Genomic DNA, 20,210 nt, shown 5'->3' on the forward strand with positions numbered 1-20,210 from the left:
TTTACAATATTTATAATATAAATTAAATAATATTCATTACATTGACATTTTGATCAAATAATAGTTGTGGTAATGTATTATTAGCGACCCCCACAGATTTTTGATTTTACTGCCTTCATGGGAGCTCAGAGAGTCTCAGACCATCTCTATGGGAGCTCAGCTCCCATTGGCTCCCACATAACTCGAACCCTGAGTATAGCCTTCACTGGGCTCATGGTGAATATCTGCGATAACAACACGCTACATTCTTAATGTGGAAGTTTTCATTTTGCAGTGCAACACACAATTGTTTCAAAACGAAAGCCCTTATATTCACTAGATGTACTTACTTACTTTCCGTGCACTGTCGCATGTAGCAGTGTGCTGTATCCCCTTGTGCCAATGTTGGTATCGTGCTACGAGCAGTGCACTTGTAAGCGGTCTTCGCAAAGCCTAGCCGTAATGCTGTCTCCTAGGAGTGATGACCACAGAATACCCGATAAACAAGTGGCTATGCTATGCCTACTATCTTCTATGGATCGAGCTAATGTGTACAAGCGTGTTACGAGTTGCGTCTGAACTGAACAGCGAAAGAATTAGAGATGGTCATTACGCCATCTTGTGGCTGCATTCTTATACCACAATAATATACAATATTTTCATGATCTGTACATACGCACTTACAAAAGGCAATAATACTATGTAATAACATTAGATTAAATTACATATGCAGACAAGTATTATTATCACATCAAACATTAGTATAAAACGTTTTTAATTGGCAAAATATCAAATTTGTTAACAATTCTGAAATCATCATAGGCAAATCTAAGAGAACAATCACACAATCCTCTCTAATAACATGTAATTGGAGGTTGATATTCCATTCAGAAGATAAAGCACATTGCAATATAAATGCGATAAAATTGTATCCAAGGAGAGAACAGCAAATTCAGATTTCTTATGAATCCAATACATTTACTGCTACAGTACACAATGAAAATAAACAAAATCTTCACATCGACTTAAAACTATGACATTGAGATCAATAATACATATAATGCTTCTGGTGTGGAGTCTGACATGAGGGGAAAGAATCAGCATCCTCAGAGCTGTCCATGGAGAGCGATGTATTGTGGCAAGAATCAGGCACTGCTAGTCTGCTCAGTCTTGACCCTGTAGAGCAAAATATGAAGAATAATGCGCTGGTATTTAGACTGGTAACATTCTAGCATTTTAGTTTATCTGACCTTTCTTTTTCTTTTCTTTTTTAAGATCAAGAGCAGTGGCCTAATCCAAAATGGCAGCACTCAGAGGGATTCTGTGTTTCTATCTTCCTTTGGTTTGGACCATACATTTCATGACCAGAGACATAAATGACCCCCCCCTTTACTGTATAAAGACGCATGCACACCACAGACTCTTCTTACCTTTATGTCAGTTTTCTCAGTGCTGCTTTCCTTTGCTTTCTCCTCCTCTTTCACCTCTGTGAAAAACACGACCAACAACAAACAAGTCTTATATCTATTATAAACCTACTTCACCATTGTCATAGAATCTGTATGCTTTTTTTTTTTAGGTCATTACATATCAATCTCAAGTGGACCATTTGCACTTTGGGGGCAGGTGTTAAATCGCACCTCAGGACGCAACTTGGAGATGTTGGCTGTCCCAAAAAAAAGGCATGGTAGCCATAAAAATGCTTCAAGATTTTTTTCAATGTGATTTTTAAATTGTTTGACATTTAGGAGATTTAGGAAAAGTGAGGGAAGGAGGGGGACATCGGTTTCACATTAGTAGAGTTGGAGTAGAAGTTATTTTATTATAAACTGTCGCATCACCCCCGTTGAGCTTCATTGGGGCGACTAGTGTTAAAAGCTCTTTATGAAAGAGGCTCAGACACAGGACTGCATACTTACCAACTTTCTTCTCCTCTCCCTCCTTCTTGTCTTCCTCTACGCGGGGCCGTTTCGCACCTTTCTTATGATTGGCCACATTCCTCCTTCCTCCCTCTCCCTCATCCTCAGAGTCAGAGAACTCCTCATCACAGGCTATCCTCTTGTCAGATGCTCGGACTGAAACATGACAGAAAATGAACGTTTTGATTCTGCAAGCAATAACAGCCTCAATGGAATGCACAAGGACAAATAAATAGCGAACGATAGTCAGAGTAGAACAATGGAACCCCCTGCCGACCATGAACTGATGTAGAACAGTGTGTTAATAGTAACTCATGTAGTAAGCATAGCAGACGGAATATGGTGCGTCTTCACTTACTTAGTCAAATGTATTTGTTGTAAGTCGCTTTGGATAAAGGAGTCTGCTAAATGCCAAAAATGTAAATGTCTTACTGGACATGCGCTTCTCAGGGTCCTCTGTGTCTTCGTCCACAGTGTCATCGGGGATGGCGTCTTCTGGGATAGCCTGCATCTGCACTCCAGGGGCATGAGGCAGCATCCGCAGGTTCTCAAACAGACGCTGCCTGAGGATTAAAACACACAACATCAATGATATTAGTACATCTGATATCACATGAAAGCATAAGCTCACACAGCCTAACATCATTCATCAGGAAACTACAATGTCATTGTAATACAGATATAACAACATCACAATGCAGACGCATACATCCATAATATAGAATAGCTAAATACATAAATAGATGACCAAGACCACCACAAACTCAGAAGCCCTTACTTGATCTTGTCCATGTATTCCCGTGTGTTCTGGTTGGTCATGTTTGATGGGCTAATGTGCAACTTGAAGTCAGGCCCAAAGTACTCAAAGTAGTCGTTGTATGGCAGTTCTAATAAAAAACAAAACAATAGAAAGAGAAATGGGGAATTGTCAGTGCCATGGTGAACATCAATGTTGGGATTTATACACTGTAAATAAACAAAAGTGTCAAAAATATCAGACCCTTCAAATAAAATAAAAAAAGTGCCATGGAAAGATGGAACGACTAGTGTGATTCATAAGCTATAAAAGTTCCTCACCCTCGAGGGAGGTTATATTGCAAAGGGGTAAGGGTTTTGGCAATGTTCCACATTCCATTATGTGTACTAGTGGCCCTTTGAAAGGCCACTAGTATATAGGCCACACTATGATGTGTTCTCTCCATCTCACACATAGGACACACTATGATGTGTTCTCTCCATCTCACACATAGGACACACTATGATGTGTTCTCTCCATCTCACACATAGGACACACTATGATGTGTTCTCTCCATCTCACACATAGGACACACTATGATGTGTTCTCTCCATCTCACACTCTTGGTAGCATGCTGACAGCCGGCTTAGTCAGCTCCCAGTGGGAATACGAATATCAGGGCCATCTCAGTCAAGTGACACAGCCAGCCACATACCATTTTGTCACAAGACTACCCCCTTCCCCAACCGGCAATAATAACTAAACTATAAAAGGTGCATTGGCAGGATCAATTCCCTGGCTGTAGCTTTTAGGTCAAGAACTGAGGGGGGGGGGGGATGTTAAAGTGTTAAAAAGCTGGGACATCAAGATGCATTTTGAATTGATTTAAATGACCATACCATCTGGGATTTCAGTGTCCAGAGCCACAGCTGTCTCGTAGGTCCAACAGCGAGCCACGTTGGGAATGGTGTAGCCTCCTCCACCCAACATGAGCAGAGGGAGGTTGAAGGACTTCATGTATTCAACACACTTGGCGTGGCCTGGTGAAAATGTAATATAGATGTCAAAAGAACAGAGAGACTACCAGATTCATTATGTGTAGTTAATTGAATTCTAAACATTTACAACAGCAAAAAATTATGCAGAGACAAGCACGTTCCTTACCGCGGATGGTGAGATTAAAGCAGCCCAGCCTGTCCCCTGAGAGGGAGTCAGCACCACACTGCAAGACTACAGCACTGGGCTGGTACATCTCCATCACCTTGGCCATCACCTAACAAACCACAGAGGATGGTTTAGACTGCAGATGCATAACACTGGTCAATGCATTTAAAAACTAAAAGATAAGCAAACATTTTTCTAAATGTTAACATCACATGTGCCCAGGTCAGATGTCTTGGTAAGGCTTCTTTAGTACTATGCAACACTATGACAATCTCCCAGTGTTATGGTGCATACTTACAGGCTTGAAGATCTGCTCGTATGACTCGTCATCAATGCCATCTCTCAGAGGGAAGTTGACAGCGTAGTATTTGCCTTTTCCAGCACCAATATCCTGCGAGACAGACATATGGAAATATTGCAAAATGTCAAACACTTGAGTATCCCAAAGATATCTCCTACCAGGTAACAGACCACTTCTAATTCTTAGTTGATTCCTGTCATCTTAACAGTGACGGTCGAGTTCAGAGACAGGTGCTCACCCTGAGGTCTCCAGTCCCAGGGAAGTACTCTCCGTACTTGTGAAAGGACACAGTCATGACCCTGTCTGTGGTGTAGAAAGCTTCTTCCACTCCATCCCCATGGTGGATGTCAATGTCAATGTACAGCACCCTCTGGTGGTACCTAGGTGGGAGTGTGGGGGAAGAGACATCAAAATCACATTGCCTCCAACACATTTGACTGGTAGATATCTAAAACTAATGGTGTCATATCATATACACTCAAACATTGATTGATCTAGACACTTCTAGACAGAAGAGTTGAAACCTGCACAATCACAAATGAATTAGGTTGTATAAAATGTATAAATTGTAAGTCTGGGTTTATCAGTGGAACAGAAACCTACTTGAGCAGTTCCAGAATGGCCAGGACGATGTCATTGACGTAGCAGAACCCTGAGGCCTTTGACTTCTTGGCGTGGTGGAGTCCTCCAGCCCAGTTGACAGCGATGTCAGTCTGCTGCCTGTTGAGTTTCACGGATCCCGCTGTGCCGAGAGAGTAGACACTTGTTGTTGTTTACTGTATTTTCAGAAGCAAGTGTGTGTATAATTTATTATCCAAGAGGGACTTGTTTCACTGAATATGGTTATAGACACAGTGGGAATTAAAAGTTTGGAGAAGCAGAGAAACAGATTTCAAAAGCATGGGTAAAAAATAAAATCCCATTTGACAGTACTGATCTTCGATGAAAACCCTCAAACATTGCATCTTGTATACATATCCCAGCCCTGCTGCAACATCCCTAAGCCAAATCCCTAAAGCCTATGGTAACAGACACAGCTGTCTGCACTGGGTTTGCTCCTCTGATGGCGCTTTTCCATTGACCGGCTCGGCTCGGCTCGGCTTGCCTCAGCACGCTTTTTAACAGTTCTGGGTACGAGACGTTTTCCACTATACAGGAACGACCCGGGACTGTAGGAGGAGTTACGTGTCATAAGATTCCCCCCGCTATACAGATCAGCGGGGGGAAATGCGATAAGAATTATGTCAAAATGCAGCACTATCGTGCACAGATCAGCCTTACAACATGTAACGTTAAGTGCCTGTTACTTTCCGCTTTCAGTTCTAGTAGACTAGTTTAGATCTCGCAACCAGGGAAATGCCGACATGAAATGCCGACACGATTCTATTTTTATTTCTCCTGACACTTTGAGCACTGTGCTTTTTTTTGGGTGAACTACCGTAATAAGCCTAAAAACGGTTCAAACTGTTCAAAAAGTGCAACTTCTCTGCTTTCAGAAACTGTTTGAATTTTTTAGATTGGGCATATAGTTCATGAATTACGATAGTTTGAAGGAACGCTGTAGAATCCGCTGTAGACAGCTCCGGTTTCGGAGCAAGACGCGAATCTATCGGCATTAGTCAAATACAGTACATTCTCACATCCAGTCATCCGCTCACTGCTCTCCATCAAAAATGGCACATCCATCAATAATATTACACAATAACAACTGCTCTGATTAGATTGCTTAGATTGTTTAATACATCAACGGGGGAAAAGCGAGATGAACTCTGAACGAGTATCATGCTTCCTCCATTGAACGGAAAGTCCTATCTATTCCATTCAAAGTGTTTTACCCCTTTCCACTGGTAATAAGGAATTGGCAAGAATAGATCGATATAAATAGATCAACATAATGCAGCACTATCATGCACAGATCAGCCTTAAAACATGTAACGTTAGATATATAACGGTGCGATGTATTTCTACGGAAAGGCTGACTGACGCAGGGCTCATACAATCTCCGCGTTCGTTATAGATACGAGTGCTCCGGTGTCTTGCTGGTAGTCAAATATATTTATTTATATATACAGCATATGGATGTTACGTGCCTGTTACCTGCCGCTTTCAGTTCTAGTAGTTTAGATCTCGCAACCAGGGAAACGCCGACATGTGTTAAAGGGAGCAAGACGCGAATCTACCGGCATTTGACTGCCGCTGGACTGAGGAACAGCATAGGCACAGGACATCGCCATAATAGCGATTTTTTTTGTTATGCTTGTTGTAAATAAAAGTTCTATGATGCATTGAAATGACATTAAACTAAGATAATACGATGGTTAGCATACTTTTTCTAATCTTTATTAATACGTTATTACAGAAACAGTAAGTGATATTTTCCGAGAGTGAAATCTGTTGTGGTATTTAAAGATGGCGGTTAGCGAAGAAATCTATGAACATGGGATGACGATTTCCATTAACCAATCAACGGTGTGCAGCGTCACACGTCACACGCAGCCTGGCAAAAAGGTACCTTTCGGCCCTGTAGTTCCTGCTCGTGAAGGGTAGCTAAAGAACCGAGCCAAGCCGACCCGGGCCGACAAATGGAAAAGTGCCAAAGAAGCAGGCCAGCCCGGGCTGACCCTGTAGTGGAAAAGCGCCATGAGTGTCTTCCTAGGCAATGAAGAAACAACCTATTCCTTTTGTTTTGCATTTTAGCCAAATGCTTACTGACTAGTAATTTACCCATGCAGTTATTGCAGCAAAATATGATATTGAAAGCCTGCCTAGACTGACCGACGGGGCTTAAATTATAATTATAAAAAGACTAAATATTAATTTGAGTGATAATGATGCCACAAAAATAACCGTTTGTTAAACTTACCAGCAGAGCCACCAGTAGACAACTGGCAGAACTCAAACAACCCATCAAACACTGGACAGTCCACCCCAACCTTGACTATGAAGGGAAAAACAAATTAAAGAATAACAGTCATAATATGTTCAAAGATATTTGTCACAAGCACTTAATAGGCCTACAATTGACACACATGTGAAACATTGCATCCCACTGATCCATCAAATATTAAGGTTGAGTTCTTTTTTCACATTCTTTATGAATAAGCTATGGGGCTTACAGCCACCACCACTGCCTCACTTACACCGTTGCATTTGCTTGCTGAACTCTGACATGTTGTCTGGTCGGATGGATTTGAGGAACTTGATGTAGTCGTCGCTGTGGTATTTTGTCATTTCCTCTGCAGTGGCTTTGTGTGGTCTCTGTAAGATAAAGACGTTTAAACAACTTGAAGGAGCTGGACAGAAAACAGCATAGCTACATATTCAGAGACTCTACTATCATAGTTGCGGAACCAGTGATGGAAAGAACAATGTAAAAGGAAAATATCAGAGCCAGCACACAAGTGTTTGATACATACAGTATGAGCTTATTCCAATTAGTCCTTTAGAGACTAGTGGGTTTTTAAATAATATTTAGCCTACATCGTAGCAACCATACAGAGGGAAAATCATAATATGCTACACCTTTTCCATTAGCTAAGTCACTACAAAAGGAAATGCATCTATTGAAATGCAATACTTGATAATAAATAAGTAATTCATTAGATAGACATTTGTAAAGATGTACATAGACATTCAAGTTGTTATAAACTAAGAATTATGAACTTACATAGATTTCCATCTTTCTGTAGAGACCATAGTTCAGAAGTAGATTGTGAGTCATGCGGATTCGGTGTGGTTTCATGGGATGCCCTTGTCCATAATAACAATTTCCTATGTCACCTGATGAAGGAAACAAGGAAAGAAACATTATTCAACAGACAATGACATTAATTCATGTTTAAAATAATTGATTGCATGTTTAATAGTTCCCCCTACATGAAATGCATGACATGTATTGTTTTGCATGATTACGCATGTGTTCATCACTGTACATAAACTATTCATCACAATTGAGCATAGGCCTTCCAGTGGTTGTTCTGCCAGTGATGACTATTGGTGCTTTTCCATTGACCGGCTCGGCTCGGCACGGCTCGCCTCGGCACGCTTTTGAAAAGTTCCATATAGGAATCGTTCTCCACTATACAGGAACGACCCAGGACTGTAGGGGGAGTTACGTGTCATAAGATTCCCCCCGCTATACAGATCAGCGGGGGGAAATGCGATAATAATTATCGTGCACAGATCAGCCTTACAACATGTAACGTTAAGTGCCTGTTACTTGCCCCTTTCAGTTCTAGTAGACTCATTTAGATCTCGCAACCAGGGAAATGCCGACATGTGTTAAAGCCCTGATTCTATTTTTATTTCTCCTGACACGTTGAGCACTGTGCTTTTTTTTGTTGGTGAACTACCGTAATAAGCCTAAAAACTGTTCAAACTGTTCAAAAAGTGCAACTTCTCTGCTTTCAGAAACTGTTTGAATTTTTTAGATTGGGCATATAGTTCATGAATTACGATAGTTTGAAGGAACGCTGTAAAATCCTGTCTGCGCCGACAGCTCCGGTTTCGGAGCAAGACGTGAATCTACCGGCATTAGTCAAATACATGCTCACATCCAGTCATCCGCTCACTGCTCTCCATCAAAAATGGCACATCCATCAACAATATTACATAATAAAAACTGCTCTGATTAGATTGCTTAGATTGTTTAATACATCAACGGGGGGAAAAGCGAGATGAACTCGCCAGTATCATGCTTCCTCCATTGAACGGAAAGTCCTATCTATTCCATTCAAAGTGTTTTAGCCTTCCCCCTTTCCACTGGTAATAAGGAATTGGCAAGAATAGATCGATATAAATAGATCAACATAATGCAGCACTATCATGCACAGATCAACCTTAAAACATGTAACTTTAGATATATAACGGAGCGATGTATTTCTACGGAAAGGCTGACCGACGCGGGGCTCATACAATCTCCGCGTTTGTTATAGATTTAGATACGAGTAGAGATGCTCCGATCAGAGTTTTTGGTGCCGATCACTTATCACCGATCACTGGAATCAGTGATCTGCCGATCCGATATCACCGATCATCGATCACAGCGTCGAAAATGGCAATTGAAGCATTCTATTTATTGTGTAGCATTATTTATGTTTTTAATTATTCTTAACACCATTGACATTGTATATTAAGTATTCAAATGAAATTAGGAGATGAGAAAGTATCATGATTTGACAACCATCTGTTTTATTGAATTCACAACCACCTGTAGCTTACTTCAGGAAAAACAAATAAAATGTGAAAATAAAAATCATAATAAATAAAATGTACACTGTCACATCAAATGTGCAACATTCCACTCGAATGAGAGGAACTAGGGGCTCTTAGAGAACTTGGAGCTTATACTGTAGCTGTTCTGAAGGCCCAGAGTAAGAATTCAAATTAGTTAAAATAGGAGTCAATTATATTTATTATTAGTAGTAGTTCACCCCACTCCCACCCCTTCAGGTTCCCAAGTTTGTTATTTTCTATTAATACCACTCGTTTGAATGCTGTGTGTGTTCTGTTGTGAGACGTTGCCGTTTTTGTGTTGCTGGATAATTGTGTGAGTTTTGGTGAACGCACCCTAGAATGCTCTCGCGAGGGAAATGTTTGGTGCTCCTGACGACGGCGAGTCAGTTGGTGGTTTCGTAACGGAGAAGAGGGTTAATTTCGGGACTCGTGAGTGGCTAGGATAGAGAAATGTATCACTACATATAAGCTAAATCATAAACCTCTAGTAAACCGAAGTTAAAGATTGCTGTTGTGTGGATAGTTGAAGTGAACAACGAACTAGGACCGTGGGATGCGGCTAGCAAACGACGCTAGCCATCTCCGCTCCAATTCATCGTGAGTCTGACATGCCCGTCCAGTCCTGAGTCGGGATATTCAGAAGACGATCCATCTGTCTACTAGCTACCTCCACGGAGTTTCCACTGAACTTTCCACCTCTCCCTCCATCCATCACCATCACCACACGTGCTACAACCCGGGCTACTGGTACCATTAGATAGGCTAGATATATTTCAATGTTATATGTATGTGCATTTGTGTATGTTATCTGTATATATTAAATGTTGTGTTCCATATTTGATACCTGTCCCCTCCCCCTCAGTTATTTAGTCAGCCAGCCCCCAAGAAGAAGAGCTTCGACCAGACTAAGGGTAAGGTGAAGCCCTTCTGCCCCCACTGTGACGGAGAACACTGGTTATCCCAGTGCGAGCCATTCAAGAAGCTGACCCCTATCGACCTAGAGGAGTGGATCAGAGCCAACCGCCGCTGCTTCCGGTGTGCACGCCGCCATAAAGCAGCAGACTGCACTCTCAGGAAGAAGTGCCGTAAATGTGAAGGTCAGCATCTCGAGGTCCTCCACGACTACAACCGGAAGAACTCCACTCTGCGGACCGAGAGTTCCAGAGTACTGCTGAAGGTCGTCCGGGTACTCTTGCATTACAATGACCAAGTACTCGACACCCACGCAGTACTGGACGATGGATCAGAGAGGACGCTCCTACTCGCCTCAGCAGCGGCTCAGTTGAACCTGCGAGGACCCGAAGAGAAGATGACCCTCCGTACCATCCGTCGGGACCTGAAAACCATCACAGGAGAAAGAGTCTCATTCACGATTTCACCGGCTGACCGACCCGACCAGCGATACACTATCAATAAAGCTTTCACCAGCCACAATATTGGCTTGTCCCGTTACGATTACCCCATCCAACAGTTGAGGGAAAAGTACGAACATCTGCGCCATCTACCCATACCGCCCATCAATGGAGTCACCCCGACCCTCCTCATTGGATCCGACCACGCAGACCTCATAGTCCCTACACGTGCGGTCTACCTCGGACCCAGAGGATGCCCAGCTGCGATTAAGACCCGTCTGGGGTGGACCCTCCAGGGTCCCATCTCCGTGCCCCATGGTCGATCTACATCAACCCGATGTATGTACACAAAGGTGGACCACATAGACTCCACCCTCCTGCAGCACGTCGAACGGTTGTGGAAACTGGACGACCTCCCGTTTAAGAACGAGAGACAGATGGTCCGATCCAAGGAAGACAAGTTTGCAGTAGCCCTCCTCGAGCAGAAGACCACGAGGCTCGAGGACAAAGGAGTGCTAAGATACGTGACCCCCCTCCTACGGCGAGAAGGTATGCCGACTCTACGTGTGCCCAAGGAAATCACGGGTAACTACCTGCGGAGCACAGAGCGGCGCCTAGCCAAGGATCCCAAACAAGCAGCAATCTACCGAGCTGAGATGGAAAAACTGATGGTGGCCGGTTACGTGAGGAAGATCGGTGACCAGGAAGCCGAACGGACCGAGGAGTCCTGGTACGTGCCTCACCACAAAGTTTCACACAACGGAAAGGACCGCTTAGTCTTTAACTGCAGCTTTCAGGTAGGGCAGCAGAACCTGAACAGCTTACTCCTTCCTGGTCCCACACTTGGACCCTCCCTCCTTGGAGTCCTGATCCGCTTTCGGCAGGACAAGGTCGCCATCAGCGGAGACATAAAAGGGATGTTTCTACAAGTCCGGCTGATGGAGGAAGATAAACCCCTCTTGAGGTTTCTATGGAGAGAGAAACCCGACGACGAACATCCCTCCATCTACCAGTGGGAGGTACTTCCCTTCGGCACCACCTGTAGTCCGTGCTGCGCCACATTCGCACTCCAGAAGCACGTCGCCGAAGACCCCGACGCCGGAGAGGATGTCCGTCACAGTGTCGAGCGGTGTTTCTATGTGGACAACTGTCTACAGAGCGTCGCTACTCCTGAAGAAGCGGAGAGCATTCTAATGAAGCTGCGGACCTCGCTGGCAAAGGGCGGGTTCGACCTCCGACAGTGGGCCAGCAGTGACCCCCGAGTCCTCCGTCGCCTCCCCCCAGAGGCCAAAGCCGCGAGCAGTGAAACATGGATGGCGCAGACACCAGGCGAAGCTCAAGAGATGACCTTGGGTCTAGTCTGGCGCTTCAAGACCGACTCTCTGCATTACCGACACACACAGTTTCCTCTATATGCATTTATTGGTGGCGGGCCGCCACGAATGAATTTCCTCCGCCACGAATTGATTCAGTCCACAAAAAAAAAAAAAAAAAAATCCACCTCTGAACATTTTAGCTGATTAAAATATATCTGATCCTAGATCAGCGCTATAATGGATGTTGACTAAAAGTGCACCTAAATCCACGCCCATCTCTCTCTAACCGCTGATCCAAAATCAGATTAATGACATTAAACATTCAGTTGACGACGTGACACAAGGGCTACTCCTGATTGGTCTAAATGTGAACCGGCATGAGAACCGTGCAGACTCAACCATCCCCGCTCAGCAGTCTTGCCTTCCGAAATGCTCGGGCGCCTGTGTTTTCTCCTCGCAAATAACGGGCTAAAAGTCACCGGTAGTACCATCTAAAAGATACAAAAAGCTGATCTAGCTAGCTAGGTGCACAAATAAGACATCACGTTAAATAACTTCGAAAAATTAAACGAAAACAGCGACAGATGGATGGATTTTTCAAGAAAAAATATGTCCCAGACACTTCAAACATTGCTGAAGCTAGCAGTGGCTATGAGCGATACGAAACTGCATGGCTGGGTGTCGTATTGCAGGATTTAAGTTTCTCTCTATATTTCGGGACGAGGAGCAGCATGGCATGGTCGGACCTTCCCAGCGGTGCCCTCGGGAACGAACGGTAAGCCTCGTTGATAGTAACGTAGCAGTGGTCTAGTATGTTAGCTCCTCTGCTGGGGCATGACACCTGTTGTTTGTAATTGGGAAGTTCTGTTGGTGTGATTAAAATCGCCGAGCACAATAACTGCTGCGTCGGGATTAGAGTTTTCCACAGAGGAGATGTAGGTGGGACATTGCAATTGAAATTGCGTTCAAAGTAAAAAACACACACACACACACACGCAAATATTGACAGTAGAGCTTGGCTTGATAGTGTATATCCCCACTGTGCCGGGTCGCCTCCACACGGGCCGTTAATAAGACTGCTGTCTGTGGATTAGTTCGAAAAAAATGTGTCCAATACAACGTTGTAGTTGTTTAGTACAAATGGGTCTATAGCAGCTAGGTAACATTAGCCCTGTATCAGAGTTGTGTTGTTGGGTCTTGTAGCAGGGTTAGCTATAGCAGCTAGGTAACATTAGCCCTGTATCAGAGTTGTGTTGTTGGGTCTTGTAGCAGGGTTGGGTTAGCTATAGCAGCTAGGTAACATTAGCCCTGTATCAGAGTTGTGTTGTTGGGTCTTGTAGCAGGGTTAGCTATAGCAGCTAGGTAACATTAGTCCTGTATCAGAGTTGTGTTGTTGGGTCTTGTAGCAGGGTTGGGTTAGCTATAGCAGCTAGGTAACATTAGTCCTGTATCAGAGGTGTGTTGTTGGGTCTTGTAGCAGGGTTGGGTTAGCTATAGCAGCTAGGTAACATTAGTCCTGTATCAGAGTTGTGTTGTTGGGTCTTGTACAGTTGCTCAAAATGCAGATAAGAGAAAGTATAGGCTAATATCAAACAACAATCCTAGAGATGACTAACTCAAACGTACGCATAACTAAATAAAAGCAGGCCAACTAACGACAGCTACACGCCCTCAACTGGGAACATAAAGGATAAATGAATTTTGCAATCGAACGTGTCCTACAGCGACAGCTGGTCGTGCAAATCAGGTTCTGGGAAGATTTTTGTAGCTTTTTTTTTTTTGCCATCCTCCCTCTAGTTTGAAATTAGTTCGTTGTTTTGAACGCTCGTGCGCGTTCCATGCGCGTGCACGCGGAAAAAAAATTGACCTGCACGTCTTCAGTGACGCTTCGGAGACCGCTTAAGGGTCAGTGGCTTATCTTCGGGCTAAGGACAAGGGAGGAGAGGTCCACGTCGCCTTCGTCCTAGCCCGATCCAGGGTAGCCCCACGAAAGCAGCAGTCGATCCCGCGCCTGGAGCTCTGCGCAGCTCTGGTTGGCGCACAGTTAGCTAAGTTAGTGAAGGAAGAACTCACCTTACCTGTGCGTGATACCGTCTTGTGGTCGGACTCTACTACCGTTATCACCTGGCTCCAGTCCCAATCCTGCCGGTACAAGGTGTTTGTAGGAGTCAGAGTATCGGAGATCCAGGAACTGGTAGGAGCGGAGTGCTGGAGGTACATAGACACCGGACAAAACCCTGCAGATGTTATCACTAGAGGGACGTCCCTTGCCAGTCCTTGCCTCCATAACTCTTACAACAACGGACCAGAGTTCCTCCGGCTACCAGAGGAGGAGTGGCCCACCCAACCATCCCTGATGAAGAGTCAGGATGAGTCGGAGATCAAGAAGTCCCTCTTCTGCGGGCTGAGTCAAGATCAGGCCCCGGAGGGCCCCAACATGGATGACTGCCTGACATTGGTGAGCCTCCAGAAGAAAACGTTCCTCTGGCACCACCCGGAGTTCCCCACTACTACCGACCTCAGTGCAGCTGACTACGAGGAAGTGGAGCTCCTGGTGTGGCAGAGAGCGCAGAGGGACTCCTTCCCAGAAGAAAGGGAGTGCCTGACACAAGGAAAGCCAGTCGCATCAGAGAGTCGACTCCTGACCCTAGCCCCGGAACTTGACGCCCAGGGGCTCATCAGAGTGGGTGGCAGGTTGAGAAGGGCCCCGAATCTATCAGAGGACACAAAACACCCTATCGTCCTGGGTACCCGTCACAGGGTGACAGAGTTAGTCATCCAGAAGTACGACCAGGCGGTGTGCCACGCTGGGGCCGAGCGAGTATTCGCGGAGATCCGGCGACGCTTTTGGATCCCACAAGGGAGAGAATCCGTACGCAGGTTCCAACCGAATTGTGCTGACTGCCGTAAGTGGAGGGCACAACCTGTAATACCAAAGATGGCAGACCTGCCCCCCTGCCGCCTCAGGGTCGGAGAACGGGCCTTCCACTCCACCGGAGTGGACTGTTTTGGCCCCTTCAGTGTGAAGAGAGGAAGAGGAACAGAGAAGCGGTGGGGAATCGTTTACAAATGTATGACTACCCGAGCTGTAAATATAGACCTCCTCCAATCCATGAGTACAGATTCCTTCCTCATGTCATTCCGGAGGTTCCAGGCCAGGAGAGGGACCCCCTCGGTTCTGTTGTCTGACCAAGGAACTAACTTCCGCGGAGGAGATACAGAGCTGAGGGAGAGCTTCAAAGAGATGAGCGAAGAGCTCAGGACCCGCCTTGCTCCATCACAAGTGACCTTCCAATTCAACCCCCCTAACGCCCCCCACTTCGGAGGGGCTTGGGAGAGGGAGGTGCGGTCTATCAAGGCAGCCCTGTACACAGTCCTGGGAGCCCAGACCGTAGAAGATGAGGTTCTGGCCACCGTCCTCACAGAGATAGAAGGGGTACTGAACTCTAAGCCGCTCGGCTACGTATCCACGGACGTAGCTGATGTCGACCTCATTACACCGAACTACCTCCTTATGGGGCGGCTAGACCCTGCCCTACCCCAGGCTGTGTACCGGCAAGATGAGATGCGTGGGAGGAGGATGTGGAGACATAGCCAGGTGCTGGCCGATCAATTCTGGTCCCACTTTCTCTTGTACTACCTACCATCCCTTCAAGCCCGCCAGAAATGGGTCAAGGAAAGAGACAACCTGACAGTAGGGACAGTCGTAATGGTTGTGGACCAGTCGCTGCCCCGAGCCATGTGGCCAGCGGGTCGAGTGAGCAAAGTCATTGAGGGATCGGACGGGAAGGTCAGGGCTGCTGAAGTCATAGTCCAAGGGCGGACCTACACCATGATAATATATTTATTAGTAGTAGTAGTTCACCCCACTCCCACCCCTTCAGGTTCCCAAGTTTGTTATTTTCTATTAATACCACTCGTTTGAATGCTGTGTGTGTTCTGTTGTGAGACGTTGCCGTTTTTGTTGCTGGATAATTGTGCGAGTTTTGGTGAACGCACCCTAGAATGCTCTCGCGAGGGAAATGTTTGGTGCTCCTGACGACGGCGAGTCAGTTGGTGGTTTCGTAACGGAGAAGAGGGTTAATTTCGGGACTCGTGAGTGGCTAGGATAGAGAAATGTATCACTACATATAAGCTAAATCATAAACCTCTAGTAAACCGAAGTTAAAGATTGCTGTTGTGTGGATAGTTGAAGTGAACAACGAACTAGGACCGTGGGATGCGGCTAGCAAACGACGCTAGCCATCTCCGCTCCAATTCATCGTGAGTCTGACGTGCCCGTCCAGTCCTGAGTCGGGATATTCAGAAGACGATCCATCTGTCTACTAGTTACCTCCACGGAGTTTCCACTGAACTTTCCACCTCTCCCTCCATCCATCACCATCACCACACGTGCTACAACCCGGGCTACTGGTACCATTAGATAGGCTAGATATATTTCAATGTTATATGTATGTGCATTTGTGTATGTTATCTGTATATATTAAATGTTGTAATTGTTCCATCTTTGATACCTGTCCCCTCCCCCTCAGTTATTTAGTCAGTGTCCACCATTTAAATCCCATTTAGTCTATATAGAGTGTTAGTGTTAAATTAGTGCCACTAAGGTTATAATAGTCCACGGGTGTGTATCCCCCCCCGATACAGTAGCTTTCCTGAGGAACAATAAACATACCCAAACTAAACTGCAACATAAACAGGCTATAGCCAAATATAAAATAAAGTCAGTCAGTTTCAAGTCATATTTAGGAGGAGATAAGACAGCAAGTCAGCAATAATCAATAAAACAAAAAAACAAAACATTGCACCTAAGGAGATTTCAGACTCAAACCTTACTTCTGATTAAGCAGCATCACTGGCAGATTAGCCTTGAGAAATACAAGCATCTCAGCGTTTTTGGCACTCAGCCTGTTCCTCTTATCATCTAAAATATGTCCTGCTGCTGAAAAGTCGCTCGCTATCTACACTTGTGCAAGGTGCACAGAGGAAGACCTAAAACTCACGCGCTAATAGTTGTTGTTGCTATGGGCCAAGTGACTTCCTGCTCGCGGGGTCACATGACGTCGGTGAACACTACCTACACTACGCTCGTGAAGTCGCGCTGGAACTCTGACCAGCACTCGTGGAACGCCTCTCGTCCAATCAAAGCACTCGGTCCCTTTATGACGTCGAGCCCAGTGTGCGCTTCGGCGCTCTCTGAGCGAATCGACGAACGCAGCAAATGCCGTATGATATTCGTGGAATTGAAAGACCTTGCGTGCGTTCCTCCGCAAGGTATTTCTTTTGAGCAGACATTACAAACGGCATATTTGTTGTCTCTTTCCGACACTGTAATATTTCCAGACTGGCGACGCCATTTTGTAAACTGATCGGTCATGTTTGATCGGCCGTTTTGAGAACTCCGATCAAAACCGATCAAGGCCATATCGGCCGATACCGATCGGCGCCGATCAGATCGGAGCATCACTAGAAAATACCACAGCTCATCCGTGATCAGACTTAGCTGAGGTGCTGGAGCTGAAGAGTATCAAATCTGTGCAAAAAAAGCTTGCGGTCATAGACCTTCTTCAGGCAGACATATCACCGCTTATGACCTCTCTTCCTCCACATCTCTCTCCCTCTGTGTCCTCCCACGCTCATTCAGCATCTCTCTCTCTCTCGCAAATCAATCAAGATAGTGAAAATACCACCGCTCATGGCCGTTCCTTTTTTTCCATTTAAATCATTTGTACCTTGTTTTCTGATTTCTCAGATCAAGGATGTTTTAAATGTAGGGTAAGATGTGTTGGGTTGGGTTAAGACTAGCCCAAGCCGCAACTGGTTTATTACATATAAGCCCAGAGTCACGGCTGGGCTGTCCGAACTGTCCCACAGTTGCAGTGCTACTGATGGGGGTACCCATGGATAACGTTCATATTTGAGATACACGTAAGGAAACGGGTAAGGATTCCCCTCCCCTCCGATTTGAGCAACAATACTGACTATTTCAGTAGCACTGTAGTAGAGAACAGTGGGGCTGTGTTGGCTAACATTATTTGGCTAGCTAGCTATTATTAGCAGTTCATCAACGAGCTTACCGGCAACCTTCATAAGTGTGGCCCATCTCTGTAGCTTGCAAGACCTGGCTCTTCTGATCGATTTGATCACTCTTCTTCTTCTTCTTATTGGTCGCCATGAGGGGATGACAGGTGTAGATGGTGAAGATTCAAGGGAGTCATTAATAAAGTCCCAAATCACATCCATATTTTAGTAGGGATCTAACTAATTAGTACCAGGTAACGATCGACGTGAAGCAGGCAGAGCCGTAATGATGTGCAGCGTCGAAACCGGAAATGCTAGTGTTTATATCGCGCACGAAATCATAAACCTGACATGTCGATCCGGACGGTAATAAAATTTACACATTTAAAGGAAACTACAATTGGACACATACACTGCACACACACACACACACACACAACCTACCGTTCCAGGCCAGGGATTAGTCTGTCCCCGTACACACAGTTCAGTTCGTTGGCAACATATCCAAGTCATTATTAACATCAGGCACTTAAAACTAGAGAACACACATCTGGTACCAAATATTTCATATAGCAATAATTCAATAAGTATTCACTAATGCTGACGTTATAACAAGCAAGCATGAATATGCTAGCAAGCAACCTGGCACCACTCTCTCCCGGTGGTGGCTATGGCACAGAGCTAGCTGGTGCTAGTGCTAGCTACGCTACTAGCTCTTTGTAAAATACCATGCGCTAATGATGGCTCTACTTTTCATATTCAGACATCCCATACCATCATAGTAGTAGCAGACTTTCTTCTTGGTTCCACCTGCAACCGTATAAGCCATGTCTTCCGAGTCGAGCTTTTGTTAGGATGCTGTTTGGGAATATTAGGATGGATGCGGTCGGTGGTTTGTGTTGTTGAGAAGAAAGAACGACGGGGTTTGTGGGAGGCGCAACTTCTTCTTCTTCTTTGTATTTGATTGGCGGTTGGCAACCAGCTTAAGGTGCATTACCGCCACCTACTGGACTGTGTGGACTAACACGTTTGGCTTTGGCATGTAACTCACTTCATAGTTAACAAACTAATACGTTTGGCTATTGCATGTAACTCACTTCATAGTTAACAAACTAACATGTTTGGCTATAGCATGTAACTTACTTCATCATAGTTAACAAACTAACATGTTTGGCTATGGCATGTAACTCACTTCATCATAGTTAACAAACTAACATGTTTTGGCTATGGCATGTAACTCACTTCAACATAGTTAACAAACTAACATGTTTGGCTATGGTATGTAACTCACTTCAACATAGTTAACAAACTAACATGTTTGGCTATGGTATGTAACTCACTTCAACATAGTTAACAAACTAACATGTTTGGCTATGGTATGTAACTCACTTCAACATAGTTAACAAACTAACATGTTTGGCTATGGTATGTAACTCACTTCAACATAGTTAACAAACTAACATGTTTGGCTATGGTATGTAACTCACTTCAACATAGTTAACAAACTAACATGTTTGGCTATGGTATGTAACTCACTTCAACATAGTTAACAAACTAACATGTTTGGCTATGGTATGTAACTCACTTCAACATAGTTAACAAACTAACATGTTTGGCTATGGTATGTAACTCACTTCAACATAGTTAACAAACTAACATGTTTGGCTATGGTATGTAACTCACTTCAACATAGTTAACAAACTAACATGTTTGGCTATGGTATGTAACTCACTTCAACATAGTTAACAAACTAACATGTTTGGCTATGGTATGTAACTCACTTCAACATAGTTAACTAACTAACATGTTTGGCTATGGTATGTAACTCACTTCATAGTTAACAAACTAACATGTTTGGCTATGGCATGTAACTCACTTCATAGTTAACAAACTAACATGTTTGGCTATGGCATGTAACTCACTTCATAGTTAACAAACTAACATGTTTGGCTATGGCATGTAACTCACTTCATAGTTAACAAACTAACATGTTTGGCTATGGCATGTAACTCACTTCATAGTTAACAAACTAACATGTTTGGCTATGGTATGTAACTCACTTCATAGTTAACAAACTAACATGTTTGGCTATAGCATGTAACTCACTACTCCCAGCAAGCAAGCATGTGGCAGCACGTCTCGCCATCCAGCTGGGCTAGCAAACACAAACACAAACACACGACTTCT

General features: G+C 44.5%; 1 protein-coding gene across 1 annotated transcript; it reads right to left on the reverse strand.

Moving 5' to 3' along the window:
* Positions 1 to 1,020: 1,020 nt before the first annotated feature.
* Positions 1,021 to 18,852, reverse strand: LOC308152385 (histone deacetylase 2; the record flags this gene model as incomplete). Its single annotated transcript, XM_080525352.1, has 14 exons — positions 1,021 to 1,155; positions 1,410 to 1,465; positions 1,899 to 2,054; positions 2,331 to 2,461; positions 2,677 to 2,785; positions 3,534 to 3,674; positions 3,799 to 3,907; positions 4,097 to 4,189; positions 4,338 to 4,479; positions 4,703 to 4,841; positions 6,963 to 7,037; positions 7,240 to 7,357; positions 7,767 to 7,879; positions 18,798 to 18,852. 14 exons carry the CDS (start codon positions 18,850 to 18,852, stop codon positions 1,144 to 1,146), a joined length of 1,449 nt encoding a protein of 482 aa, XP_080381478.1. The 3' UTR covers positions 1,021 to 1,143.
* Between the last annotated feature and the right edge of the window lie 1,358 nt (positions 18,853 to 20,210).

The sequence above is a fragment of the Nansenia antarctica genome (genome assembly GCF_963989245.1).
Source record: "Nansenia antarctica genome assembly, chromosome: 3".
Lineage (NCBI taxonomy): Eukaryota > Metazoa > Chordata > Actinopteri > Argentiniformes > Microstomatidae > Nansenia > Nansenia antarctica.